Below are 23,811 nucleotides of genomic sequence, written 5' to 3' on the forward strand. Positions count from 1 at the left end.
AAAGGTCTGTACAACTGCAGAGGAGGTGGGGAGCAGGAATAGCTAAAGATGTGGGCTCATCTGGAATTTATCTTTTTTTCTTCTTCTTCTCCAGCACTTGCAAAAACCCGTTTATTTATTTATTTATTTATTTATTTTTTTGAGGAGGTGGAGGACGGGGAAACATAGCGAAGGGGCGAATGAAGCCGTGCGGTACGCAGGGTTAAATGGAAACGCGCAATCAGGCCATAACTCAGGGCGTAATGCAAGCCATACGTCGCGTCTGTCTGTCGACTCTGCCGGGTCTGTCAGAGGGGGCTGCGAGGCGGCGGGGGGGACCCAAACTTTTGGCGTGATTCATAGTCCCCTCCTTCGCCGCCCGTGGGGCAGGTCTCCCCAGCGCTCGCTGCAGCCGCGTCTCTCTCTGCTTCCAGGTTGCTCATCCCCACGGAGCAGCGGCATCCGCGCCGGAGGAGATCACCTCGCTCGGGAAAGCAGGAGGAACAACTTTATTTTTTTTTTACTCTTTTCCCCTTTGGAAAAAAAAAAAAAAGCTTTTGGAAAGCGGGTGACGGCGCAGAAAATGAAGCTGAGCCCGCGATTTTTGCTAGCTGCTCTTCTCTCCTTGATCCTGCAGATGGGGATTTGCTATGGAATAAAATGGATGTAAGTACCCCTGCCTATCTCTCTGCCTTTTCTTTGTAGTCACCGCTGCTCGGCTGCAAATTTATGTGACTTTCAGCGCCAGCATTCACTGGTTTCAAGTGTGTACACCAGGAGCTTGTGCTAACAGCATGCCTCCATCTCCTTTCCAAAATATGCATGATCCGGGCTTGTTTTCTCTTCCCTTCATTGCTACCAAGGGAAAGGCACACACTTGAACGCTCCCATGAGCCACTTAATGAAGTTTCCAACGCTCGCTCCCACCACGCTGGGAAACTCTCCCGCCGGGAGCACGGATCATGCCGAGTGCCAGCTGAGAGCTATAGGGACCGCCGTTAAGATAACGCCGCCAATCTCCGGGCGGAGGGGATGCTTGACAGATAACATGTTTTTTTTGTGGACCTTTTAACCTTTGGATTTGGCGAAGGGTGTTAAAAAAAAGAGGCGAAGGGGGAGGGAGGAGAGTGAAGAAATAGCAGGGAGTGTGGGCAAGTCTGGATTGAGTTTCCCTGGAGGTAATGTCACTGCAGCATTTGCAAACACAGTGAAACCGTCGCTGACTTATTTCTTGGCTCTAAGCAAGCAATCAATTAGTTGCTCACTGCAAAATAAACAAGCAAGCACCCCCTCCGTCCCCGCTCTGGTCTCACGTCCTTGATGAGTGATGTGTCTCTGCTACTTTGGTTTGAAGTCGGGCCCAAAATAAGCAACAGGATGTGGGTGAGCCCCAAATGAGCATCTTTCACAAAAGAGAAGGCAAAGTAAAGCGTGACGCCAGGACGGGTCTGTTGCATTAGGATCTAGTTCTTCGAGGCGAGGATCTTGGCAGAAGGCAGGGAAAAGGGGACAAGAAGTTCCTATTTCTTTACTTTTTTCTACCACAGACCCTCTAGAACAGCCAATCTCCGTTTCAGTGTCCTAGTTGTGGTCATTCAAGGCTACACTTGCACCACCTATTATAGAGGTGGGATTTCTCTCTCTTAATTTTGAAAACCTAAAAAGTTGAGTGTCTTGCCTGAGCCAATTGCTGAGCAGCCTTGTACATGGTCAGTTGAGAGAGGCACTTCCACATGGTCATTCCCCTTCTCCAAAGATAGACAACATGAGATCCAGGGATGTCCTCTGGAGATGCCCGCTGAGACCAGACATCTGACTTCTGTGGGCATCCTGAGAAGCAGAGGATGTTTAAATACTCGGGGTCATCAAGAGCAGTGGCCATCTGCTTTAGGGCATCTTTCATGTGCTGTGTCCATACTACAAGGGCCACCTTGACAGCAGAGGAGAGTTGGGATCTGATTTACTCTTCGCTCTATTAGCATTACACTGGTTAGGAGCTATCACAGCCAAATTGCATCCTCCTGCCCAGTAACTGGCCTTTGCCTTCAGCTCCTTGACTGAAATACTGACTTCTCCTTTGGCCGGCTTTCTTCGTGCTTGTTGCTTGAGGGGTGGCGTGACACTGAGTAGAGAACACACAGCGTCACTGGGACGGGCTCCTCTACAAGGCAGGACCTGGACTGCATCAGAGGAAATCTGATTGCAATGTTAAGACATAGACATGAGGAAAGGTCTAGGTTCCACTTAGCATTGCTGGCTAAAACCTGCCTTTTGGCCTCAAAGTGGTTAATGGGTGAGGAATTTTTTTCTTTTCAGAGGGAGAGGGGAACAGTCGCGGCTCCTCCCCTGCCCAGCAGACGTATCCCGCTATCGCAAACGGAGCGGGGAAGATGAAAGCTCAGATTAAAGTGGCATTCGAAGTATGAACGACATCCACATGCCCTGCTGGGCTCTGCTTGCACCTGTTTAAAACCTGGTGGAAAGCCACGCTCCCTGTCCCAGGGCACTTTTCCCAAGTAGTGTGCTGCCAGCTGGGATTTTGCAAAGCACCATTTTCTGCATTCACTGGCTCTCCTTCCTTCCCCACCCTTGTTTTCCTATGAATCCATAGGCCATTTTTTTCCCCCTCTTGCTATATTTCTCCTAGTACGTCCATGAGGTTGCACCAAACATAACACCCACAGGGTTCCACCAGATTTAAGTTGCTACCAGAGCGTGGGCTAAGGGAGCATTTTGAGAAAGGAGAAAAAACATCCTTGGCAAATTGTGCCTGTTGCCTTGGAGCTGCAATCACAGCCCAGGACTCCCACGTGCCAGACACCATGCAAAAAAATTCCTGTTCCTTCCATGCGTAGTTGACCTGCAAGACTTGCGAGTAAGGGGGAATAACAGGAAGATTCAAATCAGGAAAATGCAAGGGAGGAAAAGCTTAACCCCATTTTGGGATGGGTTTGTCTCTCTGTTGGGCAGTCACATGGTGCCAAAGGAAAGCTTCAAGGAGGAACAGGGGGGTGAAAAAGAAAAAGAAAAAAAAAAAAAAGGATAAGGAGAATTTGCCAGATGTTTAGAGGCCCCTCCTGAGCATGGAGAGCACCAGGGCAGAAAACCTGGTGGGTTGTGTTTGTAAATGTGGGGCAGAAGGAGCTGCTGATATGTGGGGCAATAGGAAATGCAATTTTGACTGAACAAGTGACATAATTGCAGGGGAAGAAGAGGGTGAAGAAAAAAATACGCTTTTCAGCTATTTGGGACTTCCCTGTAATGCGAATATCCCCCATAAATTAGTATGAACAGGGAGAGCATAAAATGCAGCTATTTGTTTTATTTTATTTGGCTTATTTTTTATGAGTTCTGTGGCCTAGATCCCCAGCTGTTGTAAGTCGGCACCGTTCCCTTCCTCGCAGCACTGCCGAGCATCCCGTGCGGTGCATGGAAGGCCGACGTCTTGCAAACATCAGGGTTTTTTGACCTCTTCTGTTCAAACCCCGGGGAGTTATGTGGGTGTAAAGTCACAGGAGCAGAGAGAGGGTTTACTGGATCAGGGCAGTTTTCCTATTCAATGCATACAATGCCCCCGAGTCTTACTTTTTGCAAGCTGCTTTTTTCAAAAAAATAGCACTGCCCAGAAAGCAGACCTTTTCCACTCTGTTTTATGCTTCTGGTCACATTGCAGTGGATTAGGAGTGGAGGGGTCACCACTGGTTCCAGTGGGAGGTGCCTCAGAGCCAGAGCGTGTAGGGACCCTCTTGCTTCACCCATCTCCTTCACATCCCTGGCCTTTTAGCTCCCCAGGTTTGCTTGGGTTTGGCCGTGCTGGATTGACTTCTTCATGATAGTGCTAAGAAACTGGCGAGCACTAGAGGGAGCTGCATTCAGATGAACATTGCTCCGATCTCTCCATGATGGGACTTTTGGGTTCATTTTAGAGGCATTTACACTTCCAAGGCTGCATCTCCTCTGCCCGGGCACCAAGGTAGAGGAATTTCAGTTTGGATTTCTCATCCTCAATGCAAGACCTTGCAAATGCAAAGAGGTTTCACCCTCAGTTCAAAGAAATTGCAAAGAGGCTTAACTGAGCCGTGGCTTTTTGTGGAGCTTCAGACTCAAGGCAAGATCAGTCTTAACAGCGAGTCATGGCAATAAGCATCTGAACATTTTGAGGTAGAGCTGGGTCATTTTGGGGCAGTCCCTGCTTGTCCCCGATGTGGTGACTTGGGTATTTCCCAAGCCCTTTGGGGCAATCCCTACCTGAACACAGTTTTTGGGTCCTTCTTCAAGCTATGTCCAGTAATGAGGGCAGTTTTGCAGCAGGAATGACCCTTTGGAAGCAAATGGTAACTACGCTGTGTAAATAGTGATCCTGGGATCTCTACCAGCTCCCTGACCTTAAGTCTGCTTGCAGTGTCGAGGCTTTTGTGAAGCCAGCACTTTGCTCCCTCAGCTTCAGGCGACTTGTTTTCAAAAGAGAAGGAAAAAAAAAAAAAAAAAAAAGGAAAGATTTTGTGCAGTCAGTAGTGCCTCTCTTTAGGACAAGGTGGGGCCAGGACGGCGGGACACAGGCGCCTGCAAGGAGACAGGTCTGCCTGGCAAGGGGACTGCATGATGAGCTGCCCTGAGAGGACCGCAGGAGGGGTGGTGGCGGTGGTAGGACACTGCTTTGAAGTGTGCTCTTCCCTCCTGACTCCATAGGCAGCCCAAGAAAATTGGACAAAGCTCCGTGGCCTTCTGCAGCAGTTGGTGAGCCAGCTCGCAGCTGGCATCAGCTCCACAAAGAGCTTGGCCTGGAAGTCAATGGCCTCATGCCCACTGCTGCCAGTGCCGGATTTGGCACCGTATCTGAAAGCAACTCTTATTTTAAGTTTTTACTTCAGAGCTTTTTTTCCCCCTGCTTTCCTTCTTCCTCCCCACCTCCTTTTTTTTTCTTTTCTTTTTAATTATTTTATTTATTTATCACTATATAAATCCCACTTCCCCGTCTGAAAAGGCTTTTGGGCTTTTAATCACTGGGACAACTTCCTAGGAGACATGGTGGCTTTCCCACTCCTCATGGTCTCAAAGCTGAAGGTAGTTCCCATCAGTCCTTTTCTCACTCAAACTGCAGGCATGGACTGGGACTCAGGGACAACATGAGGATACCTGGCCTTGACTGCCAGAAGGTTAGAGATGGAAGGCTAAGGGGTTTAAAAAAGCATAAAAATGGGAGTTTATTTACAGGAAAGCAGAGGAGACAATTTGGGGCAGATGTTCTCGTTTTGATCAGCAGTCCTTCTGTGATACCTTTTTGAGGTATATCACACAAGGGAAGATAGAGAAGATGCACTCCAGAGAAGATGCATATCAGAAAGGGAAAAGCTTCCCATGCCTAAAGGGTCTTTTAAAAGGTACTAGGCCTGTACCATTCAATTCAATGATTATTTTAGGAGAAGGGACCGATGCCCAGTGGCACTGTAGACCAAATTGTGTATATTTTTCACAGACGTCTGCCCAACTCTGAAGGCACTTCTCCCAAAATGCTTCTCCTATGAATAGTCTTCTCATGGAGCCCAGATTTGCAGACCTGGGCCTATACCTCTCAAAGGACTAAACACTGTAGAGCATTCATGTTTTCAAATGAATTTATTAACTGCCCAAGATAATTAAAAGGGTAAACGAAAGCCATGATCCATCTATGCATCATATTTCCTCTGTAATTACGTTTATGGTTTTCTGTCAGTATCCATAACTTCAATTGAAAGCCTTGCTATGCTATATATAAAGCGAGAGACATTTGGTTTGGAACCTGTTTATTTAAAGGGATGGGTCAAATATATATATATTTAAAAAAAACAACCATTTCTCAGTCATCCTCAGCTTTCTGGAGAATGAAGGATGGGGCAGGAGAGTCAAGGGAGGGGTGCACAACGTTAGCAGGAGGTGAGTGTGAAAAGCAGCATTTACGGGATGGCATCAGGTAAAACCACACGTGCCCGTTCTCTGAAGAAGTGCACGAGTTCAAAGGACAATATTTTTTCCATGTTTTTTTACTGGCTTCATGACTAAAGGCTGTTATGCCAACTAAGCCCCTGAGAGTTGCTTTATTTTGGCTTTATTATGACCCTTCAGCTCTAGGCTTCCTCCCACTGCTAGTGGCTGATGAAAAATGAAGAAAAGGGGTAGAAACCCAACCATCACCAAATCTTGCTATAGACAGGTCCCTTCTGGGGGAAGGAGGTTTTCTTTTTCTTTACATTTCCCAAGAAATGGACTTTGCTCCTCAGTAATGTTCTTTGCTGGCAAGTGGATGTCCCTTCATGGTGCTGTCAGAATTTTGGGAGCAGGAAAGGTTGTGTTTGGGTTTAAAGTGCGAGGGGATAGGGGAAAACATTTGTGGATGTGTGACAGAGATGGAGCAAACCTGTGCTGTCAGGGCATGGACTAGGTGACCCAATTGCTCTCACATTTCTGATACGTGATTTTATAAATGCACTTTTTTGGGTCTCAGCAAGCGACTCCAATAGCTGTGAGTTTTCTTTTCCATCTCCATTTTACTTTTTCCTCCTGACACTTGGCGATATTTCCAATTATAGATTCTCACAAGCAGAGGCACGAAATTCAGGCCTGGGAGATGTTCAAAAAACACCTTCCTGCATCTTGCATTTTTATTTCCGTTCTCCCCAGAGATCAGCTCATTCGACAAGAAACAGCCATTGCTGCCATTGACTGAATTTGCCTCAGTGGGGCTGCAGTACCTTCTTTCTTGACTTTTTTGGCAGATCTTCCCTCCTTTCATGAAGGGAATCTCTTGCTTGTCATGTTAAAAATCTGTTTCTCTCTGATGGTTATCATCTCAGGCCTTATGTTGTAATGCCATACTGCAGTGGTTTCTTCATGGCTCCATGGTCCTCTTTCTTCACAAGCAGAGCTAGTTTCAGGCCAAATTTGGCTTTCATCCCAACCTGAAAATTCCCTTTCTGCTGTTCCTGATATGTCTGTACAGGTGACATGTAGCCCAAATAAGACCTTTAAAGATGCTTGAGATGTCTGCACAGGACTAGCAGATAAATCCATGAGAGATTTCAAGAGGGGCAACCAGGACCCAGATGGAACGTCCCAAGATCTCTTAAGTATCATTAGATACCTCTAATTAGGCACCTGAGTTGTTCCCCAACCGTGCAGTCTCTCAGAGACCTGGACTGTTCCCTGTTTGCCCAAAGTTCATGGTGTAATGTTCTCTCATTGCATCTGCCTCACCCTGCCTGCTTGTTTTATTCTCAGGACATCCTGTGCTGGAGTATTTATCACCTTTATTCTATTAGTGGTGAGCTGTGTTGGCCTCCTGCCTGATTTGTGTTTCAACCCTTTCCTGAGACTTGCTGATAGGCTTTCTGGGATAAATTTTCACAGGTTTCTGGCGCCAAGTGCTAGGGGTTGGATTCATCTCACCCAGCTCTACACTTCCACCATGCAAACACCTGCATTTGGTGCCTGAGCTTGGTGATGAAAATGGGCACCTATAGGGTATGCATTGTTTTCTCCTACTATAGAGCTCAGAATTGGTCACATGAATTACACTGTAGACGTGGATTTCATTTCCATGGGTTAAAGAAAAACCATGGAGGACTGCTGTGATGGCCCCATTGTGCAGGTTTGCACTCAGGTGATAGGGCTACTTTCCTAAGACTTGTGCTTCCAGCTTGAAGGACATGGTACTTCCAAGCTACCCGAGCACCAGAATATCACAGAATCACAGAAGGGTTGAGATGGGAAGGGATATCTGGAGATCATCTAGTCCAAACACTGCTCAAGCAGGAACATCTAGAACACATTGCACAGGACCCTATTCAGGTGGCTTTTGAATATTGCCAAGGACAGACACTTAACCTCTTGGTTGCCACAGTCCTGCTGTGCAAGAGACAGAGATGAACATTAGGATAGAATATTTTTATCAATTAAATATTTCTTTTTTTTTTTGCTTTCCCTTGAAATTCTCCTGCCAAAGCTTCTGTTCTCTACATATTAAATGAACCTTTTTTAAATATATATATGACGTATATATTTATATAGCTAGCAGAGTGGTGTTTTCCCTTCCAAGTTTGCCACTGATTATCTAGTGCCAGAAGTGCCAAAATTGATCCGCCTGGGAATTTTTCAGCTCAGACCAAGCAAGAACTGTAGCTTTTCCCTATTCAAAGAGGGGCTGGGGTTAGCAGTTGTGTGTAGCCCAGAGAGAGAGCCAACATACACACTACATCGTTCAAGGCAATCTTGAGGGAGTCTGTGGAACATAGGTGTGTTTTCCTGAAAAACGGAGATCAGAGCTAATACCCCCAATCTTGGTTTGTGCTCAATTTTAGCTCTGTTTCCATCTCATTTAACTTCTGAAGGACATGGATGTTACAGCAATAAAATGAAATTTGCCCAGAAATGTGTCTAATAAGCCAAACTAACCAAGATGGCTTAGGATGAAACTAAAAGGCAACACATTTAACAAGGAGAGAAGGAAATATGTGTTAAGGCAGTGGGTTGCCAGGTTCATGCGCCAGTTAGTGATGCAGCCAGCTAGAAAGTTGTTTTATGGGAATGAATAACATTTATGACTGCTCTAAGCAGGTCATAAAGATACAGAGGGAGTTTCACACCAGACTTCGGCTGATCACTCTGGGTGCTTAAGAACAGCACAGCCCAGAACGATGCACAGCACTATTTGCTTGTTTTTTCTTTTACCTGAAGCATGAAATGTGGGCAGTAACCCACCAGAAGAACCAATGGTTTATGAGATGTTGTTGGTTTCTTACACAGTGCTGGTGCTAAGGAGACCCGTCTCAGATTTGACCATGATGCTCTTTTTACACATGCTTGCGTTGTGCTTCTGCACTGAATTTATGGAGACGGTGGAAACAGTCTTACCTTAGCGCAACAGCAATGGAACTGGTGAAATCCTTGGCTTTAACTCTAAGGGAAAGCATCTGTTTTGCAAACTTGGTAGCTTTTTCCTAGGCCTTGCAGGGGATTTTCTCCGTAATTAATTACATGACATTTAATATAATCCTTAAAAAGTGTGTGAGACAGATGCTGAATGCAAAGTGCTGATAACACCAGTCTCGCTTTTTCTCTGAATACCACAGTCTTGGAAGACCCAGCTTTCTGTTATCGTGGAACTGATGGGTCATTTTTCACTCTGCTGGGAGGTCTGTCCTCTTTATTCTTCAGCAAAAAGCCTTCCCATGAGGATTCACACATTCAATCAACTTGGCATTGCTCCCCAGGAGCGCTGTCCCAGCTTCTCTACATGATGGAGGGAACTGGGCACTTTCAGATGGTTATTCTTCCCAGGGATCAAAATCACAGAATCACAAAATGGTTGAGGTTGGAAAGGACTTCTGGAGATACCTACCTTAGATGAGATATATCACTCTTAAAAGTTGTCCATCTTTCCCCACTGACCATAGGGATGAGATTGAACTAAAGCACTTGACTTTCAGAGGGTTAAAATTAGGTTAGTTCAACACAGGTTAAAGTATTTGCTGGATTGGGGGCCGTGGTGAAATTAATGCTGACCTGAAGATTAACTTTTTCAGATTTTAATGCCTATTTGCATATGTTTTGTCTCCTCAGAGCTCTGTCCAAGACTCCTGCAGCATTGGCCCTGAATCAAACCCAGCACTGCAAGCAGCTCGAAGGCTTGGTGGTTTCCCAGGTGCAGCTGTGTCGAAGCAACCTGGAGCTAATGCAGACCATCATCCAGGCAGCACGGGAAGTGATAAAGACCTGCCGTAAAACTTTCTCAGACATGCGGTGGAACTGCTCTTCCATTGATCTGGCTCCTAACTACCTGCTGGATTTAGAGCGAGGTAAACATCACTATTGGCTTGGATGGGGAACATGAGTGAGTAGATCCAGACAGCTCTGTGTGGATGCATTGCTGGGGTCTGGAAAGGGTCCTACTGCCAGGAGGGGACATTGAGGGATAGAGTAGCATGGTTGTTTTGTTCTCTGAGAGCACACTGTGGTGCCCATCACACGTAGGAGCTCTTGAGTCCACCACAGCTCCTACGACACATGCCACCAACTTGGTTTCCTCATCTCCGGAGGAGGTGTCTCACTCCCTCACAGTCACGGCACTGTTCTTCAGAGCATGGAGACCTGTCAAGCAGTTCACACTAAGCATGAAGCTGCACATGTAGCTCTCCTGTGGGTACAACTGTCCTTGCATGCGCCAAGTGCACTGCAGCTACATAGTCTCCTACAGCTCCATGCCCTGCTGTTAAGCAGTGTCCAGCACTGGAGTGGGAGCAGGGAGGAGAAACCAAGGTGGGGTTTCCTCATTGGCCCCAAGAGTAGGTCTTTGCACCTCTCTGCCCTGATAGGATGATGTCTCCTGTTAAAGAAGAATTTGGGAGATTTGCTCCAAGATGGTGATGCCATGAGAGGTCTCAGCTGCAGCGGGTTGGCATGTTTGGTGGAGCAAAAGATGTGCAGGTCTCTTTCTGGGGAACACCTAGTTGTCCCAGGGGCTGAGCTGTAGTTCTTATCTTTTCCAGGCACAAGGGAGTCAGCATTTGTGTATGCGCTTTCTGCTGCTGCCATCAGCCACACCATTGCTAGAGCCTGCACCACCGGGGACCTCCCTGGCTGTTCCTGTGGTCCCATCCCAGGTGAGACACCTGGACCTGGGTATCGATGGGGAGGATGTGCAGACAACCTCAACTATGGTCTTATCATGGGGTCCAAATTTTCAGATGCTCCCATGAAGATGAAAAAATCAGGATCACAAGCCAATAAACTGATGCATCTGCACAACAGTGAAGTAGGGAGACAGGTAACAAATCCACGAGAGTTATTGTAATTGTACAAACATCTGTAGTGGTTGGTCGCTCTGTGAAGTTCACTGTCTCTATCAGCTAGCAAAAGGAGAAGGTTTCTCCAAGATGCTCTGAACCCCTTTGGCCTGCTTGAGGCTCTGACTGTAGCTCATTCTGGGACTCAGGAGGCCTCTAACGCTATTACCAGCCCTATATAACCATGGGTGGGATGTCTCATCACTACCTTCTCCGCAGCCAGGGATGGCTCTGGCCTGCTTACCCCAAGAGGTGTGGTGTGGATGGGTCCAGATGGGTCCAGCAGTGCTCTGCCAAGGGCGTCACACATGTCAAGTGCTGCGTAAGCGTGGAGGATTATCATCTGCCAAATGATTCCTACAGCAGCTGCCTCCCAGCCATTCCTGCAGCCAGGAGGGCTGATTTTCTTTTTCATTTTTTTTTTTGAGCTGCTTTGCTAGTGAATATTCCCCTGTCTGGCAGAAGCAGGTTTTAGCAGCTCGCATCCAGCCGACGTGCCAATGGAGGGATAATGCTTAACACGTGCACAGAGCTTGGTGTGCACTGAGAATCCAATCCTCACCTGATCCATCCATGCAGCTGGAGAAACTGGGGAGGGGGGTTGTAAGGGTGAACCCTGCATGTGCCCTTGAGGCTGCAGCGGTTCCCCAGGCTGGTCCCTTTCTGGGGGTACCTCTTGGTGAGGTGGAGGACAGGGGCTACAGCTTAGTCCTTCAGGGCTGCCTGCACTCAGAGGCTGGATCTGGGACACATAAAACCTGGAAGAGCATTGAGCTAATTGGCAGCTTATTGACTAGCTAAGGGCTGAACTCCCCTTTACAGAGCACCACCATGCCAAACTTGCCTCCCCTGGGTGCTTTTCTCTGCCATTCCCTGCACTTCCACTCTCTATGCTCTTTTTTTTTTTTAATCTTACAATGTCTTAACTTCTTTTAATTGCATTGAGTATATTCCTACTTGGGACACAGTGTCACCATGGCTAGTGCATTCACCCCTTCCTGGCGGTGTTCCCTGCCATGTCCAAAGCCAAGAGGCTAGTACAAAACCAAAGTAAAAGGCTCTCTTGGCCCATGGCCAGCAAAAAGGCAGGGTGACACTGCCCTGAATGCTTCAGAGCCTTGACATATCTATTATACAAAGCCTAAATCTGCTGGAGGCAATAATGTATGCTAATCATCTATGTATGGATTGCTTTGATTTCCAGCTCCTTAGAAATCTAGCGGGTATAAACGCAGCACTGTGCAGATATCTGATCAAAATTCATAATACTGTTTTGTCTGTTGGCTGCCTACAGAGGTGCCCTGGTGAAAATAGTCCTGGCTGATAGTCATCACCAAGGAGCTGCAGGGTTTAATTCCCTATGCACAGCAGCTACCCTAGCACAACTGTGCAGAAATCAGAGCAGCAATCCCTTTCAATAGCAGTCTTCATTAAGACAGTACCTTCTTTAGCAAGCTGGTGGGATGCTTGGAGGTAAGAGAAGGGCATTTCTTAACTCCTGCATTCCTTTTCGCAGGTCTTGAAAGCCTCTCTTGAAATGAAATGTAAGTGCCATGGAGTTTCTGGGTCATGCTCTATCAAGACCTGTTGGAAAGGCCTTCAAGAGCTGCAAGATATTGCACTGGACCTCAAAAACAAGTATTTATCAGCCACCAAGGTCGTTCACCGGCCCATGGGCACACGCAAATACCTCGTGCCAAAGGATATCGATATCAGGCCGGTTAAGGAGACAGAGCTGATTTACCTGCAGAGCTCACCCGATTTCTGTATGAAGAATGAGAAGGTGGGGTCACACGGGACCCAGGACAGGTGAGGATTTCCATGGTGTGTTGACAGCACTCTGAGCCCCAAAGAGGGAAGAGGCAGAGGGGATTGAGTATAAGTAAAAAGCAAGTAGCTGCAGAGGTAGCACATGCGTAGAGGTCAAGGATATCTAACTAATAGTATGATCCACAGATGCCCAAGCCTTTCAGAGGTGGCATCAGACAGCTTTTTGTGTTATACAGGCAGGTACAAACCACCTTTTGAAGGTAGCTCCTTCAGGAAAGTCATGCAGGCAACTTGTCTCTACAGGACTTGCAATGACCAAGCACCTTTGCTTTACCATGCTGAGTTCCTATAAGTCATTTCTTGCAATCATTGCTCACGTGATGAAAGCTCTTCTAAGTAGGCAAGTGTCAACTCTGTTGGAACCAGTACACTCAAGAGGTCTTAAAAAAATACTGTAGATGATGGTGAGGAGCCTTAAAATGCTTCCATTGCATTTTAAAGAGCAAGGTATGTTTGCACTGTTACTGCCTCCACAGAGGAATTTCTTCCATTTACTTCCATCCAAGACAAATCGGTTACCGCTTCAGTAGTTTGAGCATCTCTAGGTGGATGTCACCAGCTGAACAACTGCATTATTTCCAGTTACCAGTGACCCAGTCCTCCAGCATGACATGCCTTGCAGGAGGTGTAGTTCTCTGGATGAGATGCAGAAATAAGGCCCAGGCTGTGTGTGGCTGGTAGTACCCCAGGGCACTTGTTAAGTGAGGTGCAATGACCGGATTTAAGGCTGGCTCATTAGCTGCTGTCTGCCAACTTGGTCTTCTTCAACTGCTTCCAGCATTCTTCCTTGCTCTTTATGTTACCTCGTGGTGCAATCTCAGGTGGTGATGTTACAGGCTGAAGACATCTGCGCTTTTGCAAGGTCCTTCAGTATAAACTCTTCTTAGTCGTAGTGGTCGTTCCACTGTGTTTTGAAAAGTTTAGTGGAAAGAAGATTTTACCATAGCAGAAATTAAGTTAAATAACACAGACACATAGATACATCCTCCATGGATTGCTGCAATTTATAGGAAGGGTTTGGTAAGACAGCATTGGCATTAGTCATTTAATCTGTAGGCACAACCCTATCGAAAACAAGTGAAGATGTTTATGAGCCACTGTGGATCACAGGGGAAAAGCATGTGCTGAAACAGTTTTCTGAGGAAAAATGTCATTTTCAATGGAAGCAATTTTTTTGTGTGTGTGTGTTTTTTTCTGTAGATTTTGACCAATTTATGTCTTGAAAAAAGACCTCTTTGTTGGGCCACTCTGCTTTGCAATGAAAAAAAAACCAGGAGGTTATTTGGAAATTGATTTTATAGGACGCATGAAATCAGCGGGCTGAGTTGTGTCAGAACCCAAATAAGTTCATTACAAATTTGCCAAATGAAACATTTTCAATGAACTGAAAAGATTTTAGAGGGGAGGGAAGTGTGACTTCTTCTTCACCTAATTCCAGTTTGCACCAGGTCTTGCCTTTTTTTATCTGAGCTGGGAATGAAAAAATATGTCAAGGTCTTGAAAGCGTGTTTTTTTTTTCCTTTTTTTTTTCTTTTTCTTTTTTTTTGAGGATAGGAAAATGTGTGTTCCAGGCGTCTGCTTATCCCGGGCTGGGCGACAGTGGTGATTGTGAGGGTCCGCAGGAAACGAGGCTGAGTGAGGATTTAGATGACTGAGATATTAAGGCAGGAGGCACCTTTTAAAGTCTTTTAAAATGACTTTAAAAAGGAGACTGCTGAGAAATACTCCTGATTTTCAGACACACAAGATGGTGTTGGCTATGGGAAGGGAGGAGAGAGCCGTAGTCCTGCATTGAGACGTAAGGCTTTGCCGGGCTGTAAAGATCATGTGTAATTACAGTCCTTTTCATTTTAATCCATTGGCCAGCTCTGGAGAAGATTTAAAGTATTAAAGAATTAAATTTGTGGGGAAAACATGTGCAAAATCCAGCCCATGTGTTTGCAGGTCCATCCCTTCTTCACTGGGGGAGCAATGAAAAGAAGGGGAGCTTGGCTATCCCCGACTTCCTCCTTCTCCCCTGCATGCTTATTTTTCCTCCGTGATCTTTTTCTGTTTTTTTCCCATGGAGGAAACATTTCACATTTCTTAAGCATGGTGGCTCCGTTCCAGCCAGACATGGGGTTGCAGAGATAGCGCCTAATGACAGGGATGAGGGCAACGGGAACACAAAGAGCTGCTGTTACACAGGGCAGGGGGAAAAAAAAATGCGGTTTACACTTGCTCCACAAAGATGTAAAACCTTCACAAGGAAATAGCCCAAACAGGTTTTTATTTTAGAAGTCAAGTTCCAGGGTCATCTTAGTATTTGATCCTTGCACACATCAAAGAATTGGGAAGATCCTTGCTGTCGCCTGCCAGAACAATTTTTAAGGATCTTTTTATAGCAGATGGAATCAAAAAAAGATTTTAAATGGTTGTCCCTCAGTTTGCAAAATGAGCAACCTGCTGAACTTCCAGGCACAGAAATAGCCATTTATTTGTGCTGCTGGTACAAGGATTTTAGTGACAACAATTAGGCAAAGCAAAAAGAGGCAGATGGGAAGCAGGATGGCAAAAGTGGTGTGATGTGCTGATGCTTTCCAACAATGCTTTTTTTTCCCCATTTCATGTGGGATTTTAAAATTCACATTGCTTGCTTTTGTATTTTCATTAACAAAATGGGTTCCTTGGCACCATCCTCCCTTCTCCCGGCTAGGTCCGGTGGAAAGAGGACCGGGGTTGATGGCTCAGTGCAATGCCCTGCAAATACTGGGTTTCAGCATACCCTGCAAGCAACAGTTCTGTGCTGGCAGGTGGGTGGAAGAGATAATCTAATCGGCCACTTCCATCTCTTCTACGCTCTCTAATTATCCCTTGCATTACTTGGATTTATTGTGCTCTTTTGGGGCAGGAAAGGGGGTGGAATTACTTTGTGGTGGAGCCACATGAAAAGTCCCTCTCAGAAAACATGAGCTCGGTTGCTCCAAAGCCCTTCGGAGATCTTGGACGGAAGACTTTCAAAGCCTCCTTAGGAATGAAGTTGGAATGTTTTCTAGGATACCTTGGCCTTTCTAAGCTTTTTTTACTGAAAATCAAAATAGTTTGGGAATCTGCATGCCTGCAAGCACTTGGGGTGTCTCCAGATTTCAAAGCCAGGGAGCTAACCCAAGATGAAGCCTCCCGGCTCTTTGAAGTGCTCGAAATCTGATGAAGGAGCCGAGTTTTGCAACTGTTATCCAAGGCTTCTGCAAACAGGTTTGCTACAACCCCAGAATTTGCTGATTACGGCCAAACTGCTTGTGCTTATTTACCAGTCATACTTTGGTGGCCAATGAAAACGCTCTGGAGACCATATCTAAAGAAGCCGATCTGTGCAGCAGCATGTGAATGGCATGACGTTCAATGCAACAAATCTAAGTGCAGAGGGGAAAAAATACATATATTCCTGTTTCAGAGCTTTCTTGGAAAAAAACAACCTGTAATTCTTTTAATGAGGTAGCTCCCTTTCTCCTGCAGGAAAAAATCCCCTATCAATCAGGCTCAAGTAAAACACAAATAATAGCAGATTATGAAATCAGGATCTCTTTTGTGAGAAAAGAAGGAAAAGTATTAACCTTCTTTATCGGGAGGGTGCAATGTATCATATTTCAAAAGCTGTTTAAGGTCCCTTAAGGAATCCAAGGAAAGGAAAATTCTGCCATGCATGCAAAAGTCTCCCGCTCCTGAAATCTTGCAGAGATTACTGGGCTGTTTATTAGTGATTTTTCCCAGAGCAGCCTTGGAGTCAAGTGAAAGCCTCTCCCTCCATGCTGAAGATGGGTTGTTAGTTCATTTCTGCAATATAAAACATTAGTCCTACGTTTCTCCCAAGGTGTCTTAAGCTGATATATTTTACTGGATAGTAACCTGCATGTAATTACTGAGCCTGCCTGAGCTGAAGAGTGGTAGCTCATTTAGCCTGAGTAGAAACGAAATTTCTTAGTAGACATGTTCATATTTATACGGGGAAGTATGGTAGTTATGAGTAAACAAAGCATTTGGTGTTTTTTTTCTTTTTTTTTTCACTGACTAATTAAAATCTGATCACTCAGAGCTCAAGAAACAATATGCTGAACTTTCATTTGGCAAAAATTTGTGTGATGATTTGGGAATTTTTGGATCCGTTATCAGGTGTACCACCCCTCACTTGTGAGACCCAATAAATAACGAATAACAAAATCAGGGAAGTTTGAACCCATCCCACTCTGTTAGACTGGGATTTGACTGTAAGATTTCCTGAAAATGTTTGTGAATAATGAGATTATTGGTAGAAAAAGGAAGTTCACACAGAAAAATTGCAACAGATGGTAAATTAAGATGGAGTGAGGGAAAAAAGGCCCCTAAGCGATCTCTCCTAAAGATATTCACTCTCTTTACCTTAAAACAGAATTGCAGTTAGGGAGCATCAGGTCTTCAGAAAGGACTTTTCACAAAGTCTTTTCACAAAATCTTTCTGGAAGTGAATCTAAATCTCAATTTAGATTTAACTGAGAATGCCTGGGCCATTACTGCAGATATTTGTCTAACTGGGTCTTAAAGCCAGTTTCCCTAGACAGCCTCTGCATTTTCCCTAGGCAACATCTAACAGAGCTTTCCTATACTTACAGTTTGTCATAATATGAATTTTTCCTTTTTTTTTTTTTTAAATCAGACTGGTTATTTCTTGATTTCTTGTCCTGCCTGCTCTGGGTATGAAGAACATTCACTTGTTCTCCTCATTACTGTGACATTTAATAGGTGGGAAGGCAGCTTTCCTTACAGACTTTTCTCAGCCAGCTCCTTCAACCTTTCTCATTCCTAAACTGCTCCTCTGGCTTGCCTGAGAACCTTCTCACATTTATTTGGATATTTCTCAAAGCATGATGCTTGCATTGCATTTTAATTCACTTTTGCAAAATGCTCTCAGGTCCTTTTGGCCTAACATAATCCTACATTTTTTGGAGCTCACTTGCTGTTTCTTCATTAATGAAAATACAGGCTGGTTCTGGGATGTCCCTTGATACCTCCTCGCTGACATGCAGTATTGATAACTCTCTTTGGTACAGTTGTTCGCTGTCAGTCCCGAGTTGTTCTCTGTGGATGAGAAAACAATTTAAAAATAGTTAAGAGCTCGCTCTTAAAATCTTATATGAAAGTTGTGTACTTTGATGTATTTTTAGTGATGCCCATTGTGTTACATGTTACTTGGGAATATCAAAGGAAATATTTTTCCCTCTCTTTTATACATCACTATGTGTTATGACATTACCAAAGCAAGGGGCACTAAATAATAATAGTGATTTGAAGATCCCCAGCAGATCTGGTGGAGCTCCCAGTGGACATCTCGTCCACCTTGTTGTCATGTGCCATTATTGTGGCTGACATGGTGAGCACAGTGGACCTCAGTTTGGATCTCCAAGTGCAGCTATCAGCTGAGCAGCCAAAAAAACCAAAACAAACAAACAAAAAACTCTATGTTTATATCTGCTGATGAGACAGAAATGAGCCGAGATCCATAGAGAAAATACAAATAACATCTCCTAGTAGCTTTTGATGGGGCAACACCATCATATTTAGCTTTAGACATTCAAAAGTTAGATAATTAAGCTAGCAGGCCACTGTTTTCATTCACTGAAAGTCAACTGGTACTTTCAGAGCATAGTTCACGCCAGGAGTACCTGTTTTCTTGTGTGTTGCTGAGAGATATGAAAGAGCTCTTAAATATGGGATGGCAAAAGATGAATAATTTTCAGGTAGAGAAAGAGTCACAGACCTTAATTTTGCTTACTAGGCTGTCTTTCTCAAATTCTGCTAACACCAAGCTCAGATGGTTTTAGGAAGAGCTAGAACATACTGCCCATCACATTACGCTCCTCTCTGGGTTACTTAGGTTTCTAGCTGGAAATCCTTCTGCAGGTCCCTGCAGAACAACGCTGAAACCCTGCTCCTCCATAACTGGTATCTTATGATGAAAATTCCCCATGAGGTAACTGTCAGGCTTCTTAGCCTCTCCATCTGGGGCAGGATTCCCAAAAGCGCAATTATCTCCTTGCCCATCTCTGCAGAGAAGCCACCCCTGTGGTGTAGTTGTTTGGGCTTGAGGGACGATGCACATAAATGCATTTGCAAATGAGGACTGATAGGGTGAGATTGTGGACAGGCAGATTGAATGGGATTTGTCCTTTCAGCAAGGCCAACATCTCCAAGCATGCAAAAAGAAGGAAAAAACACAATGGTAATCTGAAAGCATGTTCCTGAGCCAGAACCTTGGCCAGGATTATGATTGAGGCATCATTTTTCACTGGTCATCCATATGCTTTTGGAGGTTTGGTTAAGATACAGTCAATTGCATTCACATTTTTCCTCTGAGACTCTGGAGAAGGGCATTTCTCTGAGTTGCTGGAACTGTGCTGGCCTGGGCCCAAAGGAAACAAGATTGATCTTAACCATCAGCAGGGAGCCTGGTGAGACAGCAGCTGAGGTCTCTGACAAGCAGACACTCAGGGGCAGCTTCTGTGGGTAAATTCTGGTCTTTGGGCTACTTTGTCTTCACCCAGTAGCTCCTTGTATACATAGTCACAGCTCTAAAAAAATGCCTTTGTTTTGACTCATTTAAAAAAAAGTTAAAGATTATTCATCGCTCCCTATCATGTAAAGTAGGGAATGGAATATCTAGTTAGTGGCATTGTCAGGAAAGTTTTCTAACAACATGGAAAGGGTCAGGAATGGGTCAGGGGCTTTCTTTTGCACATGCAAACCCCCTCCTTCAGAGTGTCTCTATTTCTCTATTACTTAGTTCAAAATTGAGGGAAATGTGGGGGATTTTTAAATAAGTTTTTTTTTTCTCTTTTATTTCAGGTTAAGTAGGATGGGCTTGCCTTTGGGAAATCCAAGTTGATATATAAATATATATATATATATGTGTATATATATATAAAAATGTTCACATAATCCCAGGAGTGGATATAAGGAGAGGGAGATTCCCATTTCCCACACAACAGGTGTAAGAGTTTTGCTCTGCGCTTGAATCGAGTAAATTAAACTGCAGGGTGCTTTGTATGTCTGGGGAATATCCTTGATGGTAAACTGGCTGCTTAGTACTAGATGGCATGCATGCATCTTATGATGTTGTGCTCCTTCAGACTCCTGCTCCTCACCAGGTGAAACTAGGGGCAATCACCTTCCCATACACCGGTAAAGCTGAGTAAGCTTTTTAAATACCCTCTCCAAATGTCAACATTCCTGTATTTGAACCTGTGCTCTGAATATTTAACGCATTTGCTAATACATTTATGAGGAGTCATTCTGAGGTTTCCTGGTGGAGGGGCCCTAGTTCATGGGGTAGTAGCAGTGCTCTTGGTTCAATGTTAGGCAAACATGCTCTGTGTGGTTGCAGACTTCGGCTTCAGTAGAGGCTTTTAAAGGTTTGTAAATATTTACACACACTCCTGAATGAGGGAAAGAAGGGGGAGCCTTTAAAAACTGAACCTGGAGAGGAATGTGAGTCAGAAAAAACAAACAGGAGGCCCTCTTGAGTCAGAAATAAAGAAAGAAAAAACAAGAACAAAATCTCACCACTTCATTAATCCCATAACTTCTCCTGAAGCATTACCTCATGAGGAATTCCTATAAATCTTATGGATTTGTTTCCATCTAATGGAGTGCTCAGCTTGATAGCCCAACTCATGCTCTTCTCTCTTTTTCCAACCCCAAACCATCATGTAGGGATTGTATATGTCCAAAATAACTAGGCAGAATAGGATTTAGGCAACTAATTCCCCACAAACTCCAATCTGGCTTTCTTTTAATAATGTCAAGAGGTTCCATCAAGGTATCAGTCTCACTGTGATGGGAACTTAATGAGATCTTTTACCCTAAGGCGCTAATGCGCAGCTGAGCATCTGACCAAGTGCCAGCATTTCCACCTGGGGCTATCTTTACAATAACTGGCAAAATGACATTTTTAGGACATAGTCCCTCTCATCCGAAAGTCAATATCTCTTGCTCTAGATCAACTGTAAGGTCAGCCCAGGATGACAGACTGTGATGGGGTTGTCTGTGCCATAGAGCAATGAAATGTGCTCTGACATCTAAGGTTTGGGGAGATTAATCACTCCTGGTGTGATGGTAGATGTAAAGAGTCTTTGGAGGGCCAAAAAAGGAAGAGAGTTCTGGAGCACAGAATCACTTTTTACCCTTTTCTGCTTCTGGTTAGTGCATGATGCAAAGGAGTTTCTCATATTCATGTGTGCTTCCCTCTTTCATTGCTATGTTTTCAGAAGCAGCTAGCCATGTTTAAGTAAGCATCTTTAGATACTTCCAGCTTAGGATACTTCCACCGTGAAGATCTTAGGAGAAGGGGGGTGTTTTATGAGAACAGTTGAGCATCCAGTTTTGCAGAACCAGGTCCCTTCCAAAGTTCTTCTTTGCTGGTGATCCAAGGAGGGGATTCCCCAACGAGTTTCCTTTGCCGGAAAGTAGTCACAGTGAGGGAAACCCATACCATGCCAGATTTATAAACCTGAAATTAATTAAAAGCAGGAGTGAAACAAGCAGTAAAAGCCCTTGTGATATTTGGCGACGTGTCATCCTGCACTGCCATGCTGCCTGCTCCTGGGTCAAGAATTGAGCTGGTGTAGGACCCGCTCCCCTGATGTCTGCACCAGGCTGGGAGATACTTGGAAGGGGAAGTGCAGAGTTCTACTCTGCTTATATCTGTAGTCATTTCCATGATATGGCCAGGGCAGGAGAATGGAGGTAAGAGCCTGCTCCGGAGCTTTCCCAGCTTGGGATTGCTGGCACAGAGCCTGTGCAAATAGTCTCTCACTGCAGGGTTCCTCCTCTGCCCCTTCTCAGATTGGGCAAACATCAGCCCAAGGGATCACCTTCTCCCAGCTCTCTTCAAATAACTTCGGAGGAATATGGACCTTAGGGCTGAGTCGTGTTTCAGTGGAGGCATCACCACTGCTGCTCTCCCATGCCCATAAAAGATGCAGAGACTGTAATGGGAATTAAATGCTATTTTGGGGTGTCAGAGCAGATTATGTGAATCCATCAGGGAGTTTCAGAGCTGGTGTTCTGAACACAGTCCTGGGGCCTCCTTGTCTCATTGCAGATGTGCTCACGTAGCCCTCGTTTTCTACAGCCGAGGCTCAAACGTGTGGGTCTCCCCTGCTGCCTTGTGGAGTTGTCCAGCATTGACCCATCCTTGGTGTCCCGAGCTCTGCCAGGAGCGTTGCTTTTGCTAAGTGCATTTCCTCTCTTGCAGGCAATGCAACAAGACCTCCAACGGGAGCGACAGCTGCGACTTGATGTGCTGCGGCAGAGGCTACAACCCCTACATGGACAAAGTGGTGGAGCGGTGCCACTGCAAATACCACTGGTGCTGCTACGTGACCTGTAAAAAGTGCGAGCGGACTGTCGAGAGATACGTGTGCAAGTGAGAGCCCTCCTCGGAGCCGAGACGCCGGCGGAACCCACGCACTGTTCACGGAAGAGAAAACATGTCCCTGACTCAACGTCGCTTACCTTGTAAAGACACAGACTTGAAGAGAGATGGTAGGAGGAAAAAGCAATCGCAAAGTCAAAATAGGACCCTTAAAAAAAAAAATGTAAAAAGTGGAAAGTTTTTCCCCACCAATAAAATGTTCTCTGAGAAGATAAAAACTCATTTGGGATGGTATCTTCTTCCAAAGTATTTCCTATATTGCCAATGATGTCCAGCCATCAAGTGCCTTAGTATTTTGAGAAGCAAAAGTAGAAACTTTCCGCAGGGGAAGAAAAACAAGTCTTTCTGGAAACTGTGTCCCCACTCGCTAATGCCTTTTGTGTGGGCATGGGGTCTGCATTAGGACCATCCCAGGAGGGAAAACTCCACAACTTTTAGCAATAACTCTATTTGTTGCCAAAGACTCATTTTTTTTTGATTTTTTTTCCACGAAAGCATCCACTTGGGATGTCAGAGGTAGAAAGATTTTCGGGTGACTCCTCTGAAACAAACAAGTCATTTTAACCTATCTTTTGTGCAGGTCTGAGACTTCAAAGCAACCGCTGTGGGAAAAGCTGTTCCCTCTTTTATCAGAGCTGGTTTCAAATTCAAACGTTCAAATGAAAACTCACCAGATGCCAAAGGCAGTGAGAATTGGAGACCCTAAGAAAGGCTTTGTGAGCATGGGGTCCACAGGTAGGATCCATCCAGTGCGTAAGATGCAGAAACAAAGACAAAATAATAATAAAAAATCCTGCTTGTTTTCTCTACTTTCTTTGGGTCTTTTGCCCCTAATCACTGTTGCTCTGCTGCTCTGGGCCGCCCAGGCCTTTGAAATCTGCAAGTGCCTCCTTTCTTCCCAGCAAAACCGTTGAAGGAGCTCCAAGAAATTCCAGAGCCCTCAGCACTGTTCATTCCCGGCTCTCTTAAGAGCAGGCACGAAGGTTAACAACTACCCTCCGCAGACTGAAGTGGGAAAAATATGATCTTGACCCAGCAAAGAACCACTATCTGTGGCTGTACATATTTTCTTTTGTACGCGAAACATACAGAAATATTTATAAGATATATCTCAGCGCTTTCCTCTATCCTCCTTTATACATAAATATGTCTCTATGTTATAAACAAGCCTTAACAATAGTATGAAATAAATGCTGAAGTTTCTGGTGCAACAGCAAAATCCTAGAATTATTATGTTTCACTCAAGGACGCTCTTTCTTACTTGGAAAGCTGCTCTAGTTTCCCTCCCAAAGAAAGGATAGGAGGCATTTGTGGGCCTGGGATAGAGAAGTTCCACTATTCCCTATCTCCCCAAACTGTTCGTTTTCAAGTGAATAAGCCAAGACACGGCTGACGCAATGAAACTTGTTGACCGCAGCGCTCACCCAAAAGCTTCCAGAATTCTGTAGATCCATGCATACAGGTCTTTGGGCAGCTAGAAGATACATTGCTGCCTTAAAGCCACTGCATAGAGAGAAGAAAAATGTCACGCACTTGTGGCCCATCATCTCTTTGAGGAACACCACGGCCATGATTAAGGATGGGAGGAATTTCTTCCTGGACATATTTATGTACAATGAAGAGATGACTTGTGTGGAGCAGCGTGTGGATCTCTCTGAGGAATGCCCTAGAGCCCACCCTAAACTCTGTTCACCCCAAATCAGTGCTACCCTTCCTGTGAGGCCTTCTTGATGTAGTCAG

The 23,811-nt window shown here is 45.0% G+C and overlaps 1 protein-coding gene across 1 annotated transcript; it reads left to right on the forward strand.

Moving 5' to 3' along the window:
* The first annotated feature begins 559 nt into the window (after positions 1 to 559).
* On the forward strand, positions 560 to 22,278 carry WNT11 (Wnt family member 11). Its single transcript, XM_010212541.2, has 5 exons — positions 560 to 645; positions 9,574 to 9,809; positions 10,500 to 10,777; positions 12,313 to 12,605; positions 21,892 to 22,278. The coding sequence occupies exons 1-5, from the start codon at positions 563 to 565 to the stop codon at positions 22,064 to 22,066; spliced, it is 1,065 nt and encodes a 354-aa protein (XP_010210843.2). The 5' UTR covers positions 560 to 562; the 3' UTR covers positions 22,067 to 22,278.
* The last annotated feature ends 1,533 nt before the right edge of the window (positions 22,279 to 23,811 follow it).

The sequence above is a fragment of the Tinamus guttatus genome, unplaced genomic scaffold (genome assembly GCF_059628265.1).
Source record: "Tinamus guttatus ecotype Peru unplaced genomic scaffold, ASM5962826v1 Tinamus_guttatus_pri_ptg000602l, whole genome shotgun sequence".
Lineage (NCBI taxonomy): Eukaryota > Metazoa > Chordata > Aves > Tinamiformes > Tinamidae > Tinamus > Tinamus guttatus.

Bases quoted from the DNA above. Each gene is read 5' to 3' on its own strand.
- WNT11 (XM_010212541.2), top strand. From the start codon at position 563: ATGAAGCTGAGCCCGCGATTTTTGCTAGCTGCTCTTCTCTCCTTGATC. The intron at 9,810-10,499 runs GTAAACATCACT...TATCTTTTCCAG, and splicing joins CCTGCTGGATTTAGAGCGAG to GCACAAGGGAGTCAGCATTT. The intron at 12,606-21,891 runs GTGAGGATTTCC...CCTCTCTTGCAG, and splicing joins TCACACGGGACCCAGGACAG to GCAATGCAACAAGACCTCCA.